This window comes from Adiantum capillus-veneris, chromosome 17 (assembly GCF_014529385.1).
Source record: "Adiantum capillus-veneris isolate H3 chromosome 17, ASM1452938v2, whole genome shotgun sequence".
Lineage (NCBI taxonomy): Eukaryota > Viridiplantae > Streptophyta > Polypodiopsida > Polypodiales > Pteridaceae > Adiantum > Adiantum capillus-veneris.
In genome coordinates, this window is record NC_140947.1 from 88,911,895 (window position 1) to 88,937,671 (window position 25,777).

General features: G+C 43.9%; 1 protein-coding gene across 2 annotated transcripts in view; it reads left to right on the plus strand.

Moving 5' to 3' along the window:
- The window catches only part of LOC147437666 (uncharacterized), a 51,439-nt gene extending 27,414 nt beyond the window's left edge, over window positions 1-24,025 (plus strand). The window contains exons 1-8 of one of the 2 annotated variants that reach the window (XM_086487160.1): window positions 9,939-10,031; window positions 20,836-20,881; window positions 20,951-21,004; window positions 21,090-21,235; window positions 21,366-21,506; window positions 22,206-22,458; window positions 22,538-22,697; window positions 23,713-24,025. In XM_086487160.1, coding sequence (XP_086343286.1) covers window positions 9,982-10,031; window positions 20,836-20,881; window positions 20,951-21,004; window positions 21,090-21,235; window positions 21,366-21,506; window positions 22,206-22,458; window positions 22,538-22,697; window positions 23,713-23,852 — 990 coding nt within the window. In that variant the 5' untranslated portion in view covers window positions 9,939-9,981 and the 3' untranslated portion in view covers window positions 23,853-24,025. Of the gene's footprint in view, window positions 1-9,938; window positions 10,032-20,835; window positions 20,882-20,950; window positions 21,005-21,089; window positions 21,236-21,365; window positions 21,507-22,205; window positions 22,459-22,537; window positions 22,698-23,712 lie in introns of those variants that run through there. The other variant, XM_086487161.1, reaches the window with a different exon arrangement.
- Window positions 24,026-25,777: the final 1,752 nt, after the last annotated feature.

The following is a 25,777-nucleotide window of genomic DNA, read 5'->3' on the forward strand; positions in this document are numbered from 1 at the left end:
CATTTGGTCTCACCAATGCTCTTGCCACGTTTAATAGAATGATGGACATAATTTTTAGACCACATAGAAACTTTGTGGGTACCTTCTTTGATGACATGATTGTCTATTCGAAGTCTGAAGAGGAGCATAGGGATCACTTGACTGCAGTTTTCAACGAGTTACGTAAGAACAGGCTACTCATTAATCTGAAGAAGAGTGAATTCTTTTTGCAAGAAATTCACTTGGGCACATTGTTTCAAAGGATGGGGCACGCATGGATCCCGCTAAAGTGGAAGCAATTAGGTCATGGCCAGACTTGAAGTCCGTACATGACATTCGAAGCTTTCTAGGCTTATGTTATAGTCTTGTACGCTTTGTGCTATATAGCACAGGTTGTTCTCGCTCCGTTTCTCCTATTTTCGGGCAGTTTTCACATCAGGTGCATCATTTACAATGGCTGACAACAACAACACAGATGTGTTCAAGATGTTTGCTGCTGAGGACAGGTTGGATGGGAACAACTACCCTATGTTGGCTTATATGATGCAACATATTCTTGTGTCAAAGGGTGTTTGGAACATTGTGCAGGGCATTGATGTATGTCCTGGTTCTAAGGATGTAGGCGATGTTGAGGATGTTGCAGGTCTTGTTGCAAGGATTGCAGCTGTTAGAGTTGTTTTGCCTACGGTAGAACAAGCTCGTTGGGATGTTAAGGATGCGCAGGCTCATGCATTGATTGCGTTGTCTGTGAAGCGCACCATGTTCCTCACATCCGTTTAGCAAAATCTGCAAAACAGGCTTGGGATATTCTAGTAGGTCTTTATGCAAGCCGTAATGAGACTAAAATTGCTTTGCTGCGTAAAGAGCTGGAGTCGAAGATTATGCATGAGGAAGATGATATGGACACTTTCCTTGCTAGTGTCAAGGATATCAATGAGCAACTTATTTCTGTAGGTGAAGTTATTTCAGACAGTTCCCTTGTGCAGACTGTTCTTGATGCCTTACCAGATTCTTACCAGACTTTTGCTAGTACTTGGAGACTTATGACCCAAGGAAATCCAGAAGTTGTCAAGTTTGATGCATTATGCACATTGCTGTTGCAAGAGTCACTTTCCAGAAAAAACAGGACTAGACAGCGTGCAGTTGAACAGGCTTTTATTGCTTCTCAAAGAAAGGGTGGTAACAGCAATGCAGCCACTTCTTATGGTTCTGTTGCGAGTGGCAAAAATTCTGTTTCTAATGCTTCTGTTGGCAGCAATTCGTCTGGGAATTCTGGTGATAAGGGCAAAAAGAAGATGCGTTGCCATTATTGTAAAGCCAATGATCACTTGATCAAGTCGTGTCCTAAGTTGAAGGCCAAAGAGGATAAGAAGAAAGAGGGCGGTTCCACTGCAAATGCTGGTTCCACTACAAATGCAGCCATTGTTGAGTCTTCTGTGAAAGGAGACTGTGTTGCGGACGTTGATGCAGAATGGGTTTTTAGCGCAGAGTGCACTTACAATCCTGCTGTCCATGATGCATGCTTGTCAGTTGCTGCAGATTCACATGTGTGGTATTTCGACAGTGTTGCTACAAAGCACATTACCTCACATCGTGAATTGTTTACCTCTCTCGAGTCTGTCCCTCATGGGAATTCAGTCACTTGTGCCAACAACGCCTCTTATCCAGTTCGGGGAGTTGGAAAGATCGTACTCACTGCTGCTAATGGCAATTCCTTCACACTTGTTGATGCACTTTATGTACCTGGGATCAAGAAGAATCTCTTGTCTGTATCCGCACTTGCTGGACTTGGACTTGTAGTCAAATTTGTGGATGACAGATGTACAGTTCATGATCTCAGTTTTGGTGATGAAATTGTTGCATCTGGGCTTTTGTGCCGTGGGCTGTATAAGCTCACTTTGTATGACAAGTGTGGACAAAATTTTGCAAATGCTGTTGTAGATTCAAGGGCTATTTCAGATGCAAAACTTTGGCATGCTCGTTTTGGCCATCTGAATTTTGCCAGTTTGCTGCGTTTGCAGAAATTTGATATGGTTGCTTCTTTGCCGCCTCTTGAAGCACCTGTCAAACATGTTTGTGAAGGCTGTATTTTGGGTAAGATGCAGCGTTCTAAATTTCCAAAGGATGGTTCAGTTCGGGCCACATGCAGGTTGCAGCTTGTGCATAGTGATGTTTGTGGGCCCATGCAAACTCCGTCCTTGGGCAATTACCTGTACTTCGTGACTTTCATTGATGATTACTCCAGGCATGCATGGGTATTTCCGCTTAAAGCAAAGTCCGAAGTTTTTATGTGCTTCAAACAATCTCTGGCTATGGCTGAAAATGTCTCGAAATGTACTATGGACACCCTCCGTTCCGATCGAGGGGGGGAGTATATGTCTCATGAATTTAATGCATTTCTGGCTAGTCGTGGGATAAAACACCAATGTACAGTGCCTTATACACCTCAGCAAAATGGTGTTGCTGAGAGGAAAAACAGGTCACTGATGGAAATGGCACGATGTATGGTCAAAAGTCAAGCTTTGCCGCATTCTTTTTGGCTTGAGGCCATCACGTGTGCCACTTATGTACTTAACAGGTGTCCTACGAAAGCTTTGCAGTCTATTACTCCATATGAAGCATGGCATGATAGAAAGCCTTCTATTGAGCATGTGTGTGTTTTTGGTTGTTTGGCATATGCTTTGGTGCCACAAGTGCAGCGCAGAAAATTGGATGATAAGGCTGTCAAATGTATTTTTGTTGGTTATAGTGCTGAAAGCAAAGGTTACAGGTTGTATCATCCGCAAACAAAACGTATTTTGATTTCTCAGAATGTAGTGTTTGTGGAAGATTGCGTTCAACCCTTGCTGTCATGTACTAGAGACAATAATGTAAGCTCACAGGATATTTATGACACTTTGTTGCCTCTTTTCAGTGGTGGAAATACGAATGTAAGTTCCAATGAGGCAAATGTACAGCCTATGGGGGTTTTTGAAAATGTTTTAGATCAGCCTATTACTGATGCAGATGTACATGATGTACTTGATGAGGAAAAGGGCTGAAAATGAGCAGGCTAGAGGTATGCCAAAATGGCTGGTGCACACTTTGCGTGACAGTAAATTGGATGCACCTTTGTCTAGTCGTACTCGTTCAGGCTCTCGCCATGCATCTTATGCATCAGATTGTTATGCTTTGGTTGTGTCTAGCTTACATGATGTTGAGGAGCCTCTATCTTTTGATGAAGCACAGAATTCAGAAAATTGGATGGCTGCCATGCAATCAGAATATGATGCACTTATAGAAAATGACACATGGACTTTATGTGATTTGCCTCCTGGCAAAAAGGCCATTGGTACGAAGTGGGTTTACGAGTTGAAACGCAAGCCGGATGGTGAGATCGATCGCCATAAGGCTCGACTTGTTGCAAAAGGTTATGCACAGCAAAAAGGCATAGATTATGAAGAGACTTTTGCTCCCACTTGTCGTATGACTACTGTACGTTTTCTATGTGCATTGGCAGCTCATTTTGGTTGGGATGTACATCAATCAGACATTGTTATTGCTTTCTTGAATGGTGACATATTTGAGGAAGTTTATGTAATGCAGCCTCGCGGTTTTGTCATAAAAGGACAAGAGGACAAAGTGTGCAGATGTAAGAAGGCTTTGTATGGGTTGAAGCAATCTCCTCGTGCTTGGTACGAGAAAGCTGACACTCATTTGGTTAAACGAGGCTTTCGTAACAGTCCAACAAAAAGCACATTGTATGTAAAGCGTGAGGGTGATGTACTTCTCATTGTGTTCTTTATGTTGATGATTTGTTGATCACTGGACCAAATGAGAGACATATTGCTGAATTTAAGGCTGATTTGAATGCTACTTTCAAGATGAAAGATTTGGGGCTGTTACATCATTACTTGGGTATACAGTTTAAGCAGTGTGATGGTGGTATTGCCTTGTGTCAGAAAAGTTACATCGAGACATTGCTATGTAAGTTTGGACTTGAGGATTGCAAACCTATTGCCACTCCCATGTAAACAGGTTTGAAGTTGAGTCTACATGATGCTGGCGATCCTGTTGATGTCACTCTTTACCAAACTGCTGTTGGCTGCCTCATTTATGTATGCAACACGAGGCCGGATATTCAGTTTGCAGTCTCACAGGTCAGCAGATTTATGCATAGCCCAGGGTCTAAGCATTGGCAGGCTATCAAGAGGATTTTCCACTACCTTAGTGGCACTTTACATCTTGGCTTGTTTTATCCCAAGGGGGGATCATTGCCGCCAGACTTACATGCTTTTTCGGACTCAGATTGGGCTGGTTGTTTTGACACGCGAGTGTCCACAAGTGGTTTTTGTTTCATGCTTGGCAGTTCATGTATATCATGGTTGAGCAAGAAGCAACCTACTGTGGCCACTTCGAGTTGTGAGGCTGAGTACAGGGTAGTCTTCACAGCTACGGTTGAGTGTGTATGGCTCAGACGCCTTATGGCGATTTGGGTGTTGGACAGGACACTGCCAACACTATCTACACTGACAGTCAGAGCGCATTGGCAGTTGTGAGGAACCCAGTTTTTCATGCTCGCACAAAGCACATTGAGGTGCATTACCACTATGTCAGGGAGAGGCTCTTAGCAGGAGAGATGAGGTTGGCTTATGTGCCAACACAGGACAACCTTGCAGATCTTTTCACAAAGGCATTGTCTCGTGAGAAGCTTGAAGATTTCCGCAAAGCTTTGGGCTTACTCCCCTTTGTGGACTGATCTTGTCCTCAGGGCATGGCACTTCCCTTTACTCATGTGCAAGCTCTCGTTCACCGCATCACTCCAGGGGGGATTTGTTACCATATACATGTGGTAGTGATGTATGTGAACACACTAGGACCGTCGAGGCATTTTTTCCTTCTTTAGGAGGTTTTTTCCCCGTGCATTGTATATACGCCCATCACTCTAGGGCTATCTATCTTTCCATTGCACACTAAGTAACACACTCTCTATTGTGTGCCTTGAGCTTCCTTCGTCTTCTCCAAGCTATGTGTGTTTCTCTGCAACCCTAATTCCAACAGCAATGCTCCTATTGCCTCATCTGCCAGAAAGTGCTAGCTTTGGTTTGCTTATATATTATCTTAGCCCTACCTAGTTCCCAACAAAAGTCACTTAATAAATAAGTGAAAAATGTCAAAAATAGGGAAAATAGGTTTAATGCACTGGAAAATTCCCCGGACGGATTCTGATGAATTCTGATGGGAATGCTGATGATCATGCTGTGTGCAACCGGAGGATATGCGTCTAATCTAAGTGACTAGTCATGCACGGTCTGCGAACAGACTCATAAAAGTGCCAGATCACTTCCTATTCTAGTCTGACTTGACTGAACTGAACCCTGGTCATGTTGTAGCTTGTCCATGGACACATAGGGTTGGATGTGTCACGTGACAAGCATTGCGAGGAATCCGGTGTTTCATGCCCGGACCAAGCATATAGAGATACAATACCATTTTGTTAGTGAGAAGGCCCTATTGGACTAGAGTACATTCCGATGTTAGATAACCCTACTGATATCTTCATCAAGGCGACATTATCCTCTCATGCCAGCTCCCTTGGACTTGTTTCAACTTCCCCGTCTAGGAGATGAGAGGGGGTGTTAGAGTTGAGATTCCTGTTCGCCTGTGGTGGCTCCAATATCTCCTAGGAGTAGATTAGGGAGTGGGGGCCGTTTTGTGGCTGTGCCCAACGGTATTTGAGGTAGACGTACCTGTCTTGGCGATGCACTCCACAATGTTGCCATACGATAGGCTGGCATGAGATGAGACGCCCGTTCCTAGGATTTCCCAGGCTCAAGTCTTCTACAGTTCTGCTACTAAATATGTGTGTCAGGTCACTTTTAGTGAGTTTACATATTTATCATCATTCTATGCCATTTATGAGGATTATGGAGTTTCTGGGTAGGTAGGGCAATTCTACTCTCTCTCTCTCTCTCTCTCTCTCTCTCTCTCTCTCTCTCTCTCTCTCTCTTTCTCTCTCTCTCTCTCTCTCTCTCTCTCTCTCTCTCTTTCTCTCTCTCTCTCTCTCTCTCTAGTGTTTTCTCTCAACGATCTCTCTTCCTCTTGCCGTGTAGACATCCTACACATTGTGCCGTTGCTTGCAAGTTGTTCTTGTGCATGTACAGTGTGCAGTTCGCGATAGGAGCTTGAGTACGAGGAGATCTATCACAATAGATGCAAGATCTATTGGCTGCACGGTCCCGAGAGGAGAATTGGGTCATACAATGTCTTCTTGTCCTCTTGCCCTGGCCTGCTTATGGAAGATGGATGCAGTGATCTGGGTCTGGTTGATTAGCTTTGATCCGTGCTTCAAATAGTATCTCAGACATTTCTCTGAACTGAGGTTCTAAACTTGATTTGCTGGCACTCATGTTCAAGGATTTTCGAAGCCTCTACTTTCAGCTAAAGTAGTTCATTTTTGTACCTTATCAATCGGCTGACCTGAGATTTCCATGGGGTCATCATGCCTTTGAAGTTGATAAGGTCATCTTTGAGCTCTAATACCGGGTCCTCCTTTTTAGGTCATTGAGTACTGACTTCCATGCCACCCATAAGGCAGTGCTTTGTTCATACCATTCTCTGATCTGATCTACAATCTGGATATATCTCATTTTATCTGTTGGTTCATTGTAGATCGGATTTAGAGGTGGATAAAACCTTGGTAGCTCATCCTCCTTGTTGGGTAGGGCATACATCATAACAGGAGAATATGGCCCAGCCTCAATATTATTCAGTACAATCCGAATCTCCTGCTGCATCATTTTTCTTAGGACTTTGACCGGGTGGAATAAGCTTTACAGGGCTTGTTCTTGCTCTCGGCGGATGGCCATTTTGGTGAGCTTGTCTTCGTTGCTGCATTTTTTTCGAGCAGGGCAGCTACTCTGTGGTCCAAGACCCTTCTGGCAATCTGTAATTTCAGCAGAGTCCCTTTGACTTTTGCCCGAATATCCCTTGTAAGCTAGTCTAATGCCTAGCAGGACTCCTAGCTGAATTCCCAGACTTTGTACATTTATCATTGTCGACTTCCATGTCTGAGGATTTCCATTAGTGTCACCCTGTGTTAGCAAATATTCAGGTATTCAGTCGAGCACTTGGATCACATTTGGATGAGGAGGCAACTGGCAAATTTGTTGCTCATGGTAGTTAATAGCCTTCCACTGCTTCACCATCCTCTCGGCGCCGACAAATAGCATTTGTTACCTCTCTAGATCCGAATAAGCATCGTCATCATGTGGGTGGTATGATCTGAGTGTGGTTCTACGTGATTGCTTTCTCCTAGTTTTTGTGTGAAAAGACTATCTGCTGCTGACTGACATCAGTCTATTGGTATGGGGTTTAGTTCGCTTGGCTGCCAAGTGTTTGGTCTGGCTTATTGTCTGGCGTTTGATGAGGAGGCTGCTGAGATTGGTCAGGCGTTTGATCACCTAGGCGTTTGATCAGCTCCACCTGCTCCCTGGCTCTGATCTGGAGGATTTGTCGGATCATCATTGAAACCAGCCTGTACTTTCAAAAAGGGCGGTAGACCTTAGACTTAAACCTTAATTGCTTTCACCCATTTAATTTGTCGCCCACTTTACCTGTACTTTCAAGACACAACAAAGGGGAAAGGGATATAGGTTGCTAGAATGCACCTGTATGAGAAGACCGACACCAGATTGGCCCCTAACTTAGGCGCCCCTTTCGGTATTTCTTTATTCTTAAACAGAGGGAATAAACGTTGTGGTTCCCTACAAGCCGCCCCGCACAATCTGGGCTGAATTTCTTCTGTTCTGGCGCAATTTCGGCAGCATAACTGTACTAGGACCCTTCACAGTCAGTATCCCCACGCATTAGATGACTTTCCCGACGCATACGGACACTTTGCAAAACTTGGCGAGAATCTGCAGCACGCTGAATTCTCTGTTTTCTGCCCCGAAAATGTGCCAGATCACCTGTACAGCGGTCCCCTCGTGTCCGAACCTCTTGGGGGTATTAGGGTCCGTTTAGGGCCAAAAACCCTAAACCTGCTGTAATTCACTGTTTCGGGCTCCGTTTTGCGTGTCGGTTGCATCCGTAGCAAGCCCTCGAGCTCCCGCACCTGTAGGGCTACTTGCCCTTTGAATCGGACGAGATTTCTGACGTGAAACCTCTCCGAATTCACCTGTACCTGTGGGGGATTAGCCGCTAGCTAATCCAATACCTGTGCAAGAGGCTCTTGCCTCGGCAATCGCGCATGAACCCACATAACTGTACATTGGTCAATTGAAAAGCCCACTAACGGGGCATAACATACTGCCATAGGGGAGAGAGAGGGAAAGGAAGCACTCCATAGCTCTCAACTTGTGACAAAAACTGCAAATCAGCCTCCTCTCTCATTTTAGGCGTCCCCTTCTCTGGCCAGGAGTAGTAGAAATGCTCACAGAGTGACACCTCGCCCAGTTTTCGATTTTGGCCAACTGGGCTAAAAATATCTCAACTGGTGCGTCAGTTGACTTGGCAGCAGAGCAATAAAATGTTCCTCTTGTCATTCCGGAGGTAATGACGCGAACACATTTTCAGGTCCCAAAATAGCAATTCCCTAAATTTTAGGAGATGCTGCCATTGTATCTTTCTAGGTCATCTGACCCTCTTTGTACACTGCAGCCACACCAAGAACTGAAATGTAGCTCCTGTAGCAAAGGATTCCACTTTGGCTAGTCAATGACTCCCCTTTGGCTAACCATAGTCCTTGTCCAACCTTAGTGCTCTCTTGCCCTCAGGCCTGGACTCCCTCTGAACAGTTCCACACTAGCTATGCAATGCAGGGCAGTTAGATTTCCCGAGGGGTGCTTCCAAAAAGTGAAAATGAATAAATAATAAGAAAGAAATCAACAAAAAGGATAGATAGTAGTCACACGCTAGTGACAATCATCATCGTCATCATCATCTTTCTTTGAATTTGGCTTAACCTTTGTGGTGTCATCCTCCTCCTCTTCCTCCTGGCTCGCCTGAATGTGCTCTAGTAGTGCTTGATTAGCTAGAGCACTTGTATTTTTGGTGGCTTTTTCCTCCAGGTCTTCTTTTGTGTTGGTGACCAGATTCTGTTGATCCTCCACATTCAGGGTTAGGTTACCTTCAGATTCTGTGATGTCTACCAAAGACTAGTAGATATTCTAATGGAGTGCTTCATTACAGTGTGGACCTCCTTTAAGCTTTCCATTGCTGCCTGCTTTTGGTCCATGAGAGACTTGTGCCCTTTCAGTTCTTTGCTGTATTCCATTTCTCATCATTGAGATTAGAATTAATCATCTTCAGGTGTCCATTTTGGTGCTACAACTCTTTAATGGCCGTTGTGTGTTGTTCTCTTTCGACCTCTTCCTCTATCAGAATCTCTTTTGCGTTTGAGGACTTCAGTCCTCCACTTGTTGGCATTCAGGGTCTCTTGTTCCAGCCTTTGCTTGTGCCGGTCGATATCAGAATTTTGGATGCTGACCTGGACTTCCATCATTTGGCCTACAACATTTACTATTGTATTTAGCCCTGTCTAAATCATGGTTATACTGATCATCGATAATACAAATCGGATGGCTGTGCCATACAATGTTCCAGTGATCAAATATGAAACTACAAGCACTGATCTCAATACCATTATAGATGGTTGTATAACCACGATTTTTGTTTTCCTGAGGATCTTTTTCTCGGGAAAAAAAAAAATCGTGGTTATATAACCATCTATAATGGTATTGAGATCGGTGCTTGTAGTTTCATATTTGGTCACTGGAACATTGTATGGCACAGCCATCCGATTTGTATTATCGATGATCAGAGTGCCCACCAATTGGTGTCTGTGTAAAGCCTTGAGTCTATTTGGGAAGCGTTGAACCACTTTGGTAGAAATTGGATGGACTTGTGACATATTGGTGGTGGCCTAGATGTTTCTGGCTTCTCACATGTCTTGAGTGGGCTTCTTCGTGAATTGATTGCAGTGGTGCCCGGTAGTGCCAAGTACTGTTCCCATGCTTTCTAATGTTCCTCCAGCCAGTTCAGTGGTTGCTTCTGTCTTCTCATCTTCAAAGGTGCGCCCTGTTTGCTTTGTTGTGGTGCTGAGCTTGTCCCAATACTCTTTTGAGAGTCTTTGTTTCTTTGTGGGCTTTTCAGATGTCTCTGTTGTATTACCACTATTGGGCACTGACGACGTTAGTGGGGATGTCGTGGTATTTACTCAATACTATGCATGATGGAGCTGATGGTCATATTGTCTTGTGGGTGACTACCATGGGTCTATACCTTGCACTTTCCTTTTAAGGGTGATTCTAGGGTTATCCTGGATTCGTCTAGGTATATATATAGATGCTAAGCTATGCTTCTTTGTAGCTGGTTTTGTCTGTTCCGACTCTCCCTCTGGTCCTGTTATGGCCAATGTCTGAGCCTTTGGTTGCTTTGGCTTCGGGACCGTCTGGACTGTCTGGCTCACATGTCCATTAAAACAACTGCCATATATACCCGGAAAAGTTGTTGGTTTTTCGCTTTGGCCGTTTGGGCAGCCACACTGCTACGCAAGATTGAGCTTAAATTGACTGGACACTGGCTGTCCAGAGCTCTGGCTAAAAGCATACTGAAGAGCTTCTCAGAGACTTATGTAAGTTTATCTTTCAGGTTAATGGCTTCAACAGCGAACTTGTATGCCGGTTTCTGCTCTAAAGCTGAAACTGGAATACCCTAACGACTTGATTCATGGTTTAGCCTTCTGATTGAATGGCAGTTTGAAGATCTGTGAGATGATTGCAGCAGTCAACCGAAGCTGCCTTCCCTTGATTGTCACTGTTGCTCTGTCTGTGTTGAAAGTTTCCACTACCTACTCAATCAATGACATATCAATGAGGATTAGTAATCCCTCTAGCAGAAGTGGCATACCCTAGATGCTCATTAGTTGCTTCTCTTCATCTTTGAAGGCGGCCTATGGCCTGAGAAGAGATAGTGGGTGCTGTTTTGCCACTACTGTAGTTTGGAGTACTTTTGCGAGCTCCAACTGATGTGCTGCCAATTCTGTCTGCATAGCCGCGGCACTCTTGGTAGCTCTCTTCACCATATTTGGAGTCTAAGAAGTGTCTTGCATGGAGAATGAGAACTCACTGGAAGAGCTTGGCAATGAAAACCAGGCGTGAACCGGGTTGCTCAATCGCGAAGCGGTTGTAGGTGAAGACTCTTGTGCAGAGGGATGTGTGTGCACAGGAGGCGATGAAATGGTGCTAGGTTCGCATGGTAACTCTAATTCAAGCCATGAATGCTCCACTCCTCTGGTGCCTCAGGGATATAACAGCTGTTATTGACGTGTTGTGCATGCATTCGCCAATCCTTGTAATCATTATTGGCTTGAGTCTCAAAAAGATTTGGCCTTTAATACTCTGCTAGTTACCGTTAAACACTTAAGATATTGGTCCCCTTTCCAGATGATTTCTTTGAGTTTGATGCGTGATAAGTTTCCGATCAGCATCATTCTGAAAGTCCATGCTGCTTTTATTGAGGTTTGGTGAAGATATTAGCAGGGTTATTTGACGTAGAATAGCTTTCAAGAAGATGAGCCATATAGTGCCATCCAAGGTCTTCTCTAGAACAAAGGTATACCCCGAGCATGAAATGTCGGAGCTCCGGGCAATAGCTATACAAATTTGGTTGTCCAAATAAATTGTGGTTGTGTGCCTCGAAAAACCAATCTCCGAAAGCAACCTTATCAACCAAACATACTCACATTTAGCACTGCAAGCAGCAGAATGCTCTGCCTCTGCGGAAGACAAGGCAACTGTGGGCTGCTACCGCTCCATGAAATCATTCCTTAACTAAAAGAAAAGGTGTAGCATGAATTTGGATCTTCGCCCCAATCTGAATCACTCCATCCTTGAATAGTAATTTTGGAGCGTGTACCTCCAGCGGCATACCATATGCTCAACGATTTTGACTGCTTCAAATACTACAAGATTCGGAGAGCCTGCTCAAGATGTCAAAATGGGTGTTCAGCAGCCAAATAAGAGAGCAGACCAGTTTGCGATACTTCGTAGCATCAACTACATCCAAAGGATCATACAGGGACAATTTTGGTCGGGATCCATTGGAGTAAAGATCTGCTTGCAATCGGTCATACCAAAGTCTCTCTCTCTCTCTCTCTCTCTCTCTCTCTCTCTCTCTCTCTCTCTCTCTCTCTCTCTCTCTCTCTCTCTCTCTCTCTCTCTCTCAGAAGAACTGGGTACTTCCTCAAATCGAACACGCTTCTTCTGTTTCTTTGCCTTTTCAAATATCGACTGACGACCCAAATAGTACGGAAGTCAGTGCCTTTCTTTTGCTTTTTGCCGTGCTTTTCAGCTTTGTTTTGCGCGTCAAAAAGCTGAGCAATTCGTGCATCAACCACCTCTTCTAATTCCTTCTCTGTATACTTCTTGGGAGCAGGAGGTTTCTTGAGAGCAGGTTTTGGGGGTGGTCTTGTGGTTTTCTGCCACTACGCGTGCACTTCCTCCAAAGAGGTCTTGCTCATATATTTTGCCATTTTCGGGTCCTTGGCAAAGTTAAGCATCATCTTTGTTGCGTCGCCGATCAATCGTTGACGCTCCATCTCTCGACGCTCTGCCTGAGTAGGCCGAGGCGGGCCATACTCCTTGCCGGAATCTTTGTTGTGATCCCTTCCCGCATCTCCGGATGCAGAGGGAGTTGACTGATCTTTGCCTGAAGCCATAGGTGCCGCGGAAAAAAATCGGATTTCCCGTAGAAGAGAAATTGGCTGTGCTCTGATACCACTGTAATAGACTTGGACACTCCAAGTCAAGAATCTACCACGACAGCACCAAATAACCACTTCAAAATAGTTTACAGTTCACAATTGATTCAACATTGGCCTGGCGGAGTTCCATGCCTAGAGATATTGGCCCCAAAGACTGGCGCCCCTTTCGGTATCTCTTTTTGTATTAATCTGAGTTCAAAGTACAAGAGTGCGGGCAGGCGCTCACACTCAGACTCTGCGTCCAGATGCTCTGAGTTGTGAGAAGCCCTGCCAGCTTATTTATAGGTACAAGGGATGCCAAAAGCAGAGCCCCAAAAACTGAAAATTGAAAGCTCAAAAGCTTTGTAAAAATAAAGCAGAGGGAATTTCTCTCTTCTCAAGTCCTTATGCTTTAATTAAATAAATAAAGCAACTCCTCAAAAGCTCTCTAACTCTTTTGCGTAGAAATCAGCAGCCAGCAAAAGCGTAGCAAAAAAGCATCGCCCAAAAGCTGCCAAAAAATCCCGCAATTTGCGTCGCGAATCCCGGGCCTACTGTACCAGCTTGCCACGTTAGCATTTTGCGCAGTTCAGCCACGTCAGCAATTTGGGTTTGCTCGTTGGGGTGTATGTGTGGATGTGTATTGGCATGCCACGTCACCACTTTGTGACATCTTCAACTCACAGGGGATGGGTTTGTGATTCATCCCAGCTATATGGATACACATCTATCTCATGGGTTACGGTGTGCCATTGGTCAGATACGGACATCTTCACATCAGCTTGAGATTGAGACTGGTAGCTTCAGAGGGATACCATCAGCTAGCAGGATATGCTGCCTATGCCATAGAGAGCCAGAGCCAGAGACACATTATATATGTTAGTGCACAATGTATTACGAGATACGGGGTCGCTTCCACTGTCTATTCAGAGAAGGCTTCGGACCCTTCTCGAGAGTCATGAGCTATCAGGACCAGAGATGTGTTGGCCTGTATCACAATAGATTTGCACTGGCCCGGCGGAGTTCCGTGCCTAGAGATATTGGCCCCAAAGACTGGCGCCCCGTTCGGTATTTCTTTATGTATTAAATCAATGTCAAAGTACAAAGAGTGGTTAGGGTTTCACTCTCAAACTCTGCGTCCAGATGCTCTGAGAAGTTAGCCCTAAATCACCAATTTAAATGTTACAAGGGATGCCCAAAAGCAGAGCCCCAAAAGCTTCAGAACAAAAGCAATCTCTCTCTCTCTCTCTCTCTCTCTCTCTCTCTCTCTCTCTCTCTCTCTCTCTCTCTCTCGCCAAGGCGTAAAGGAAAAAGCAAGAATTGCGTCGCTGGCTTTTTCCCCTCTTCCGTGAATCACACCGCAAATCCCGGAACTGCTGCCACGTGGCATTTCCCGCCAGATTAGGGTTTCCAGCCAGCAGTTAGGGTTAGGGTTTCCAGAAATTAGGGTTTTCTGAAAATTAGGGTTTCTGGCAGAAATTAGGGTTTCTTCTGTCGGTAGCCACGTCATCACTTTGTGACATACCCCCCTCTTGAAAGCATTGTAATCGACCGCGATTACGCCTGCAAAACCGACAAGCCATAAACCGTCTTAGCAGACACTTACTGTTAGTACCTACGTACTAACACACATCTAGCACATGTACCAAATCGACAGTCACATCACATGACATCACAAGACATCACTAGACATCACAGGACATCACATGACATTCAACATTCATTCGGATCTTAGACCATGATTTATCGGCAATGTAGCTAGCAATCACATCTAGGTCCAATCGGGACCTCATCGATGTCTGATTGACTAACCCCTATTGCAACCATGTCTATTCGAGATCAATCAGACAAAAATGCTGTAGTCATTTTGTCTATCAGTTCCTGCACTCAAAAGAAGTCAAGAACAAATCAGTATCATTATCAGGAATTCCATTTCATTAAGTCATCCAAGAGAATACTGTCAGCTCTCAGTATCACTGAAGCTCAAAGAGACATCAGTGACTTTAGTATCAAAATCAAGGCATTTGTTGACAAAGGAGCGGAGTAACTCCCCTCTTGTGCATCCCACTGCACCAGATCTCCGGCCAAGCTGAATTTCTGGGTTTCGTTTGGAGTAGACGATGCTAAACCAAAACATTGAGGTAAAGTTTCACAATCCGAGGAGTATCTACTTGGTCCTCCTCCTCCATCCGCTTCGCATCAAATGCAGGAAAGTTCTTGAACTTAACCAAGAACCGCCTTCGGACTTTACCTTTCTTCGTATCATTATGTGCCAAAATCTGTTCAGGAACAAGGGTCTCCTCGTTTTCTTCCACTTCGTATCCCTATGTGCCAAAATCTGTTTAGGAACAAGGGTCTCCTCGTTTTCTTCCACTTCGGGTTGCTCATCAGGCTCCCCATCATCAGGCACATCACCCTTAAAAGGTTTCAAGAGACCCACATGGAATGCATTGTGAATCCTCCAAGTATCTGGCAGTTTCAATCGGAAGGAGACATCATTTATCTTTTCAGTAATCTGGAAAGGTCCGTAGTATCACATACTAAGCTTTGGAAAAGCCTCTCCTTTCCCTTTTTCTTTCTTAGGCGTGCCTTCTCAAAACGTAAGAGCACCCAATCATCCTCCTTCAATTTCAAGTTGCGATGATGGCGATCCGCTGCCTTTTTCTATCGTTCTTGAGACTTCTGCAAAGTCTCGCGAACCTTGGCAAAATCCGTATCCAAATCTCGCGAATATTCATCCGCTTCAAATATCTAATCTTTCGTGCTCAGGAAGGATGGAACCTTCACAGCACTTTCAACAATCTCAAATGGCGTCTTCCCCTTCGAAGAGTGTATCATGTTATTGTAGGCAAATTCCACCAAAGGTAAGTTCTTTTTCCATTGAGTCTTCTGATCTGAGATAGAAGACTTCAATAAATCTAAAACCACTGAATTGGCAATCTCAGATTGCCCGTCAATCTGCAAGTGGAACGATGACGAGAACTGCAACCGTGTGCCAATGTTCTCCCAAATTGCCTTCCAAAACAAACTCATAAATCTGGGGTCTCTGTCGGAGACAATCGTCTCAGACGTGCCATGTAATTGGAAAATCATCGTGATCATATTGTGTTCTCGGGAGATCAAAAATGAAATCCATTGCAATACTTTCCCAGGGGTGGGTGGGTATGGGTAAAGGCTGTAACAATCCCTATGCCTTATGCCTGTCAAACTTGACCTTCTGGCATACTGCGCACGATGACGAGAACTGCAACCGCGTGCCAATGTTCTCCCAAATTGCCTTCCAAAACAAACTCATAAATCTGGGGTCTCTGTCGGAGACAATTGTCTCAGACGTGCCATGTAATTGGAAAATCATCGTGATCATACTGTGTTCTCGGGAGATCAAAAATGAAATCCATTGCAATACTTTCCCAGGGGTGGGTGGGTTTGGGTAAAGGCTGTAACAATCCCTATGCCTTATGCCTGTCAAACTTGACCTTCTGGCATACTGCGCACAAACTCTTCCACATCCTTTTTGAGTCTCGGCCAAAAGAAGTATCTCTCTACCCCTTTCATGGTGGTAGCAATGCCGTGGTGACCCGTAAAAGGTGGACAGTGGCATTCAGTCATAACCTTTTCCCTCAATGGCTGTGTAACGCACAACATGGTTTTTCTCATCAAGTAGCCTTCCCGAATGGAGTATCTTGCTACTGTCTCCCCATCCCGTATTCGTGTGAAAAAAAATCTACAAAATCTGTATCTGTGGCATACTGATCGACCATATCCTCGAAGCTCCTATGGTGTATTGTGGAAATAGCCAGAACCAACGGCTTCCGAGACAAAGCATCTGCCACCACATTCTTCTGTCCCTGCTCATGGACAATCTGGAAGTGAAACTGTGTCAAGATGTTCGCCCACGGCATCTGCTTTTCCGAAAGCTGCTTCTGTGACAAGTAGCGCAAACTCTGATGGTCTGTAAAGACAGTAAAATCTGCTCCGAGTAGTTAATGCCGCCACTGAGTAAGAGCATGGATAAACGCCAAAAGCTCTTTCTCATAAATCTGTGATGTTATCTCCGGCCTAGAGAACAATCGGCTCTCGTAAGCAATGACATGGCCTTCTTGCATTAAGACTGTACCCAGACTACGACCACAAGCATCACAAATACATCAAATGACTTTTGCAAGTCCGGCAAAGTCAAATCTGGTTCTGTAGTCAATTTCTCTTTCAATGTCTGAAAGGCAGTCAGCTCTGTGGATCCCCATGAGAAAAGAGACTCCTTTCTGTATCAAGATATGCAAAGGGGAAGCAACCTCTGCAAACTTTCGAATGAACCGTCTGTAGTACGAAGACAGTCCCAAGAAGCTTTCAACTTCATCAAATCGGGCCAATCACGGATAGTCTCTATCTTGGCCGGATCCATTTACACTCCTGTTGCTGCTGAGACAAAGTGTCCCAAAAAAAATGTATCTCTTAAGCATATGATCTCTGTGTTCTGCTTCATTCTTGGAGAAAACAATGATATCATCAAAGAAAGTGCCAACAAATAGCCTGTACTCTTGAAAATCTTGTCCATCATCCGGTTAAATGTTGCAGGAGCATTGGTTAAGCCAAAAGGCATCACCAAAAACTCAAATAATCCAAAAAGTAGTTCGGAAGGCTATCTTGTAGACGTCTCCCGTCGCGATTCGGATCTGATGATATCCACTCTTCAGATCCGAGGATCCCTGTAACCTGTCGAGTATATCATCGATTCTAGGAATCGGAAATCTGTTCTTGATGGTGATTTTGTTGAGAGCTCTATAATCGATGCACATTCTCCAAGATCCATCTTTCTTCAAATCCAACAACAGTGGAGAGCAATACGGTGAAGTACTATGCTGGACAAGACTCTTTTCCAAGAGGTCTTTCATTGGGTTCATAATCTTTTCATTCTGTACTCGGCTCACACGATAAGGTGGCCGGTTCGGTGGCGTGCTTCCAGGTATCAGGTCAATGGTCTGATCTTCAGGCCCTCTGAAAAGCAATCGGCATGAGTGTGGAGAAAAATCTTGGCGTTCTTTTGATCAGGTCAAAACATATTCAATCTTTATCCATCGTTCAGTTCTCTCCAAAAGAATGAGTAAGGAAACTGAAGTTCATCAAGTACAATCTCTGAGCCCTTCATTTATCAAAGTCGCTTTCTCGGCCCGGTAGTCAACCATGGCGTAGTTCTTGTGGTACCAAGGGATCTTGAGTAGAACGTCACTCGCGTGCCCTGAACACCCCTGTCATTGCAAACGAAGTTTGTCAATGCTCGGTGTAATGGCAACATCCCATCCGGGTGCCAGTCGAACTACCTCCGCCTGTGGCGTCAGTCTGTCGGGCGTAATTCCAAGCGGCAAAGTTAGTACTTTCATTCATTTGATTCGGTGCAGGTCCCATGCCATGTGGTACCCGTTCTGCTTTTCTATCTGCCTTTCCTGCCACGTTCCTCAGCTGCGCTTGATTGAACTCTCAGGCCTGTCGTCGTCTTTATCACTCTGTTCTTTTTGTGCCTTTTTAGGGCACTTCGCGGAGATATGTCCATGTTCCCCGCATCCAAAGCACTTCCCCTCTCTGATGAAGCGAGCTCTCTCCTCAGGAGTAAGCTTGGGTCGTGCATCCTTTTTCTCTTGATTGCCCTTTTTCTTTCTACTTTCATTCCCAGAAGTCTGTTCGGCTCGTTGTGTCATGGCCTCATCTGTGGGGTAGGTCAGACTGCCAGAGTGAATGGCAAAGCCCCACTTCGCATGACTCATCAACTAGAAGCTGACTTCTGTTCCAAGCAGGGATCTCAGATCTCTGTAGGTAGACCCAAGGTGAACCACTCAATCTGTTCTCTGAACGAGATCTTCTTGAATGAAGAGGCGGGTAGAAAAGAGCTCCAGAATCTTTCACAGTAAGCATTGATTGTATCTTTCTTGGTCATCCGAAGATGGTTCCAAGCATCTCGTACATCTCGTTCATATTCTTGCGTCAACCAAGAAGAAATAAAAAACTTCTTAAATTTCAGCCATCTAATTGGCGCAGTCTTGTTTAAAAGAAGCGTGGACCACCAAGTACGAGCATTCCCCTTAAAGTAAGAGGTAGCTCTCCGAATCTTGGAGTGCTCTGAATAGCGTCCTCCCGCGAAAGGGATGTCAAACTGCTGTATAAAAGACAGCCTTCGAAGCATCTGAGTATCTTGAAAAAGTATCAAACTTGATCGAGTGGCCACCTTCCTTAAACTCTCGGACTTTCTTGCTTTTATCTTCGAGAAAGTCATACTGGTTGGCTTGGTAGAAATTCTTCTTGTTCGCATAAAAGTTTCCGTCATCGGAATCTGAGTTGTCTGTAGACGAGTCCTCAGTAGAACTGTCAGTCTCTGGGCGAGATTTAGCCTTCTTTGCCTTTTTCTTGCCCTTCCCGAAGCTTTGTTCTTGCTTCGCTTTTTACCTTTTCTGTCTCTTCGCTCGAATCTGAAGAGCTAGAAGAACTGTCAGAAGAAGAAGAAGAAGAAGAAGAACTGGGTACTCCTTCAAATCGAACACGCTTCTTCTGTTTCTTTGCCTTGTCAAATGTCGACTGACGACCCAAATATCCGAGGAAGTCAGTGCCTTTCTTCTGCTTTTTGCCGTGCTTTTTGGCTTTCTTCTGCGCGTTAAAAAGCTGAGCAATCCGTGCATCAACCACCTCTTGTAATTCCTTCTCTGAATACTGATTGTGATCATAAGGTTTCTTGAGAGCGGGTTTCAGGGGTGGTGTAGTGGTTTTCTGCCACTACACATGCACTTCCTGAAAAGAAGTCTCGCTCATATATTTTGCCAATTTCGGATCCTTCGCAAAATTGAGCATCATCTTTGTTGCATCGCCAATCAATTGACAACGCTTCATCTCTCTTTGCTCTGCCTGAGTAGGCCGAGGCGGGCCATACTCTCTGTCGGAATCTTCGTTGTGATCCTTGCCTGCATCTCCAGATGCAGAGGGAGTCGACTAATCCTTGCGTGAAGCCATAGGTGTGGCGGAGAAAAAAAAATTTGGGGATCGGATTTCCCGTAGAAGAGAAATCGGCCATGCTTTGATACCATTGTAACAGACTTGGACACTCCAAGTCAAGAATCAATCGGGACAGCACCAAATAACCACTTCAAAACAATTCACAAATCACAATAGATTTGCACTGGTCTGGCGGAGTTCCGTGCCTAGAGATATTGGCCCCAAAGACTGGCGCCCCTTTCGGTATTTCTTTATGTATTAAATCAATGTCAAAGTACAAAGAGCGGTTAGGGTTTCACTCTCAAACTCTGCATCCAGATGCTCTGAGAAGTTAGCCCTAAACCACCAATTTAAATGTTACAAGGGATGTCCAAAAGCAGAGCCCCAAAGCTTCAGAACAAAAGCAATCTCTCTCTCTCTCTCTCTCTCTCTCTCTCTCTCTCTCTCTCAAGAGAGAGCCAAAATAAAGCAATTGATCTCTCTCTCTCTCTCTCTCTCTCTCTCTCTCTCTCTCTCTCTCTCTCTCTCTCGCCAAGGCGTAAAGGAAAAAAGCAAGAATTGCGTCGCTGGTTTTTTCCCCTCTTCCGTGAATCACGCCGCAAATCCCGGAACTGCTGCCACATGGCATTTCCCACCAGATTAGGGTTTCCAGCCAGCAGTTAGGGTTAGGGTTTTCTGAAAATTAGGGTTTCTGGCAGAAATTAGGGTTTCTGCTGTCGGTAGCCACGTCATCACTTTGTGACAGCATACGCCCACAAATGAGGAGAGGAGCTTCACAGTATTGACGGAGACTACAACACAGGATTCGAGCCATACTATCTCGACAACTAGAGTACAGCTGAGGATGGATCCATCACCCATTGCATCTTTCTCTTGTATTGGGCACCCATTGTATCAATGATCACACATACGCCACATAGTTTGAGCTAGTAGCACTTCTAGATTCATTTTAGTATTTCTTTTTTTGTACTCAGACACGGTACCAGATTCACAAGTTTGTAACGGATTGGTCTCATAGGTCATTTTTCCCTTTTGAGACGTTAATATATCATTTCATCTCTCTCTCTCTCTCTGTATATGTGTGTGGCGCCCTCGTGCTTATATTTTCTGCTGCATTCTGACATTAATGAGGACTAATTTAGTTTTTCTACAAACAGAGCTGCAAGAGAGGGAAATTATGATGATGTCCTCCATCTACTTGAGGTTAGTCATCTTAGCTTTGGATGTTTCAAGCATCAACAGACCTACAATGAACTCTCTTCGGTTTTGTAGCTTGGCATCAACCCTAATATACGGGACAGGAAGGCTAAAACTCCACTCCATGAGGTTTGAGACATCTCAACTACATAATAAAACACCTCAGGGCCAATGCAATTTGCAGGGTGTTGATTAAGTTAATGTATGTCACCAGGCATGTGCACATGGCCACGAAGATTGTGCCACGTTATTGTTAGAGAATGGGGCTTTGATATCAGCTCATAAAACGAATGGTTTCACACCCCTTCATTATGCTGCAGCAGGTGGCCATGAGCGAATTGTTCAACTACTGATGTCCAGGTTGATGACTTTTGAAACCCATAAAGTTTAATGTGCAGGTGAAATGATTTAGTGTTCATAGTATTTGTCTCGATGATTATCAATGTCAAGAGTCATCCACAAACCAATTCCTAACTTTTAATGAAAACAGGGGTACTGACCTCAATGAAGGGGATTATAAAGGTGAGAGACCACTTGATTTGGCAGCCCGCATTGGTGCAGTTGGAGTAATTCGTATCCTACTACTAAATGGTGCCGATGTTTCAAAGAGAACACGAAATGGTCGAAGCAGGTGAATAGAAGATACATGACAAATGGTTTGCAAAGTCTGGATCTTTTATGACTGTCTTTTAGTTTCCAGCTAGCACTTCATCAGGTTCGAATTCTTTTTAACTTTCTGTTGATTGCTTGATGGGATTGGATACTTGTGATGGGATAAATAAAACCCCTATTCTACTAAACTTCATACACCTTGATGGATACTGTACTCGTTATCTGGACTTGATCTTTTGGTTAGTCCACCACGGACACTTTTGGAATAATGTGAGTATATTATGCGGGGTTTTTATGTTTTCAACATCAGATAAGGATATGGTAGGTGTTTGCTGCTACACATGTAATTACCTTAATTTGAAATATGGTTCTCTCAACACCAAATAATCAATGTTTTAACACGCTTTTAATACTTTGCAAATACTACATGTGGTGATGACGATGGTGTATTGCTGTATTCAAATACACCATTTTGACTGCCTTAAGATGTTTTTGCTTCGGCGATTAAGGTTAGCCTTGCATCTTTGAAGCTGATTTCTGTGCAACATGAAGTCTCAGAAGCACCATGTAGATTCAAGAAAAATGACCACATATCTTTGCTCAGCTTTTAGTTTGCTGATGGCTTTGCCCGGGGAGGGCTAAAAGAGTTAGCTATGTCATTTCTCTTCAGGATTTTCATGGATGTTTATGGTGATGAGTTATGTTGACTCTCAACCAGTGCTCATACTGCAGCTTTGAATGGCCATGTCCAAGCTTTGCAGCTTTTGTTATTGGCTGGGGCAGATCCATTGGTTACCGATAATGGAGGCAGCCTTCCTATACACGAGGCTGCTACGGGGGGAAGTGTGGAATGCATGGACTTGCTGTGGAGTGCTGGTGTGCACCTCGATGTGCAAGATAGTTGTGGCTGCACTTCTCTCCATTATGCAGCTAGAGGTGGGCATTTGGCTGTGGTGAAGTGGTTGGTGGAGGTAAGAATGCAAAATTTCCAGTCTTTTCGTGGTAAACTCAGTCGTAATCGAAGGTGATGTCTTGTGTACCATATTTTAGAGAGGAGTGGATGTGGAAGGAAGGGACTTGAATGGGTCGACAGCACTCTATTGGGCAGCAAGCAAGGGCCAATTAGATGTTGTGAAGTATCTAGTGCGTGCAGCAGGTGTTGATGCATGCACGAGGAATAACCATCGAAGCGTGCTTCATGTGTCTGCAGGTTTGTCTACTAGATGATCAAGTTGATGCACGTGAGTTTTTGGGCCTTTTGAGACTTGATTTAGCTTCCTTAGGTTTTTTGCCTGCCAATTTATGACCTATAAGTGGGGCCTAACTATGAGGCTTACATAAATTGGCTAGATCAGAGATTTTTAACACCTTAAGGTTTTGGTTTCAAGATGGATAATGCAATGCATGACTCTTGTTATATCCTGTGATCATTTGGGTTGCTGGCATGGCATGATCGTTGAAGTTAGTTGATCCATTTGCATGTTTGTGTGGATCTGTGTAAGAGCATATATTGATCATAGTTCGACAGGCTACAATCACTATCTATTGGGTAATGAAGTTAGTGTGAGCGTCACAATGTTTGGATAGTACTCTGCATGATGGAGCCAATGGGGACATCAGAGTGTTTAGTCAATACCATGCATGATGGAGCTAATCGTTACATGACTAATAATTAGATGATAACTTCCTGTTATAGTAGCCATGGATTTGTGAAATGGGTTTTAGAGGTTTTGGGAGGTTCAAGTCCGAGAGGTTTCGCAGAAAAAATCACTATAATTGTTGACATACATACCTGGACACTAAGTGATCATGCACATCGCACAGCATACCAAAGTAAGAAATGAAGTAGGTGCATCCTGTGGCAAAGAACTCATGGCTTACTTGAATCTTCACACAACAGTAGACTAGGCGGGAACCACACGAGCAAAATTTTGGTCTTCAAAGAAACACAAGTTTCAGAAACAGGAGGTTTCCCCAAGATCTTTTGTGGAAGTGACAATGCTTGCAATTCAGCTTTTTTGGGTGATAATGGCCATTTGCTTATTCAGCTTGATCTATACATGTATAGCTATTTCAGTATGGTGCTATGACACCGACACTTTCATTTCGATCATTTTTTCTTCCAAGAGATATGCAAGGTGTATTTCTCAAGAGCTCGAAGATAGAGATAAATTTGAATGAAATCGTTGTAATATGTTCTGACTCATTTACTGTCGTCTTGTTAGGATGGGGACATCTGGCTATATGTGAAGAACTACTTGCAGGAGGTGCTGATTTGAAGGCCAAAGACAAGGATGGGTTAGAACCTGCTGATGTAGCACGAATGTGTGGTCATCTTACCATCTCAAAGCTCTTAACAGAATAACCAGTTGTATTCGTTTCTACCATCTTTTGTTTGCTCAAAATCTAAATGTTTCAGTTTTGCTATGAACTATCTAAAACTGTCCAAGCATTTTAAAAAGGGTTACAAACATTGGCTTGTTTACGTGATGTACCCATGAAGTACAGTAAAATTGTTCCATAACCCATAAATGTTTATTATGGGTTTGTTCTTCGGATAGATCTTTAAGGTCCTCTTGGGATTGTTCCTACGACGTAAAAAATCTCTCCTCTTCTAGCACCTCCGGTTTTGTATTGGATGGATCTAGCTAGTCTTTTGCATGCCATGGTTGGACTCCCCTACGTAGATAGTTTCACATCCATCAGAATTAGAGCTCTGTCCATCTTCTTCTGCCTATGCATGCGTGTATACACACCTCCCCACCGGTCTTTGATCTTGTAGCATGTTTATTCCAAGTACTTTTGTCCCTTTTCTTTTGACACCTAGAAGACACATGTACATCGTTTTGTCTCATGGGCCTTCGGTCTTTAGAAGGGGTTAATAAGGCGTTCTTTCTTTCTCCCCCCCTCGCACACAATTTTTGCAGACTTTAATTGCAAAGAGTCTCCTTTATTGGAGGATCTCCCATGTTATAGTACCCTTGCATAGAGCTAGGGATGTTCTGGGTGCGGCCAATCTGACAACTAATATGATCAATAACACTACCTCATATATATGCGGCCTTAGGATGACCACTTCATTTATATCAGAGCAACTTCGATGATTCATCCATGGCAGAGAGTCTTCAGATCATTGATATTCTCCATGGAGTTGAAATTTTTGCAATTATGAGTAAAGGATGAGAGAGTTTGGTATGCTCTTGTCATTGTGGCTAGGAGCTGGTGGATAAGATATGGATAGGCTACCCTCCTTGGTATCAATCATGATATAGATGCTCATCACCACTTGGTCTCCCATAAAAAGAAACGCAAAGCACCAAGATCAGCTTGAACATTATAGAACAAAGTAATTGTACCCCTCAAGGCTCTACCTTTAACTAATAATGGATTTGTCCCTTTGTTGAAAGAGAAGGATCCAATTTTGTTGTTGAAGGATGCTATCACTTTGAGGGGAGGAGGAGCTTTGAGTTACCAAAGAAAGGACCTTGCATAGGAGAAGCTCTAGCTATCATCTCCCTCAACTCCATTCCCAAGCCTAATATAGCAGCACAATGGGGGTGTTAAGGCTCAATAGTGCATGGAGAGTGCTATGAGACGGTGCACTAGACTCTAGGCCAAGAGAGACTAATAATTCGACTACAACCTATGGAAAAATTGTACAAGAGAAAAATTTCTACTAGAGGGATAAGTTGTATAGAACTGTGCTGCATAATTGTTTATGTATATGATGGCTTGGCTCAATTGTCTCCCACCAAAGTGGCAAAGTCCTTCAGTAGTAGGTGACTAGGATGGATCCAAGGCTAGGACTATGCCCATGTCTCATTCACGAGTAGGTATGCAACTAGAAATTGGAGCACGATAGCTTTATTAATTGTGACCATTGAAATGCAAGTGTTTGTGTTTGGTTGTTTTCTAGGTGTATCATGTATGTGTTTAAAAAAAAACCTAGATTCAAGTTCTAATCTTTATAAAAGATTAGGAGATCGGTGACATCAAGAAGTTCCTTGATGCGACCTTCCTAGAAGTCTAGTTCCCCCACCTATGTCTCCAAATGGCATGGATGATTTAATCGCAATCTATTGTTGAGATTAGACATTATGGATTGGGGGCAATCTCAGTTGTTGCACCAAATGGGTGAATTTGGGGTGACAATTATCCAATGCTAGTTCACCAACTTGATTGGATGGCTAGTATTTTTCTCGATCAACGATGCCAGATCTCAACCATAGATCCCTCATGAAGGGTGTGCAAAAAGAGCAACCATGGGGCTTCGCACTTATTAAAAACACA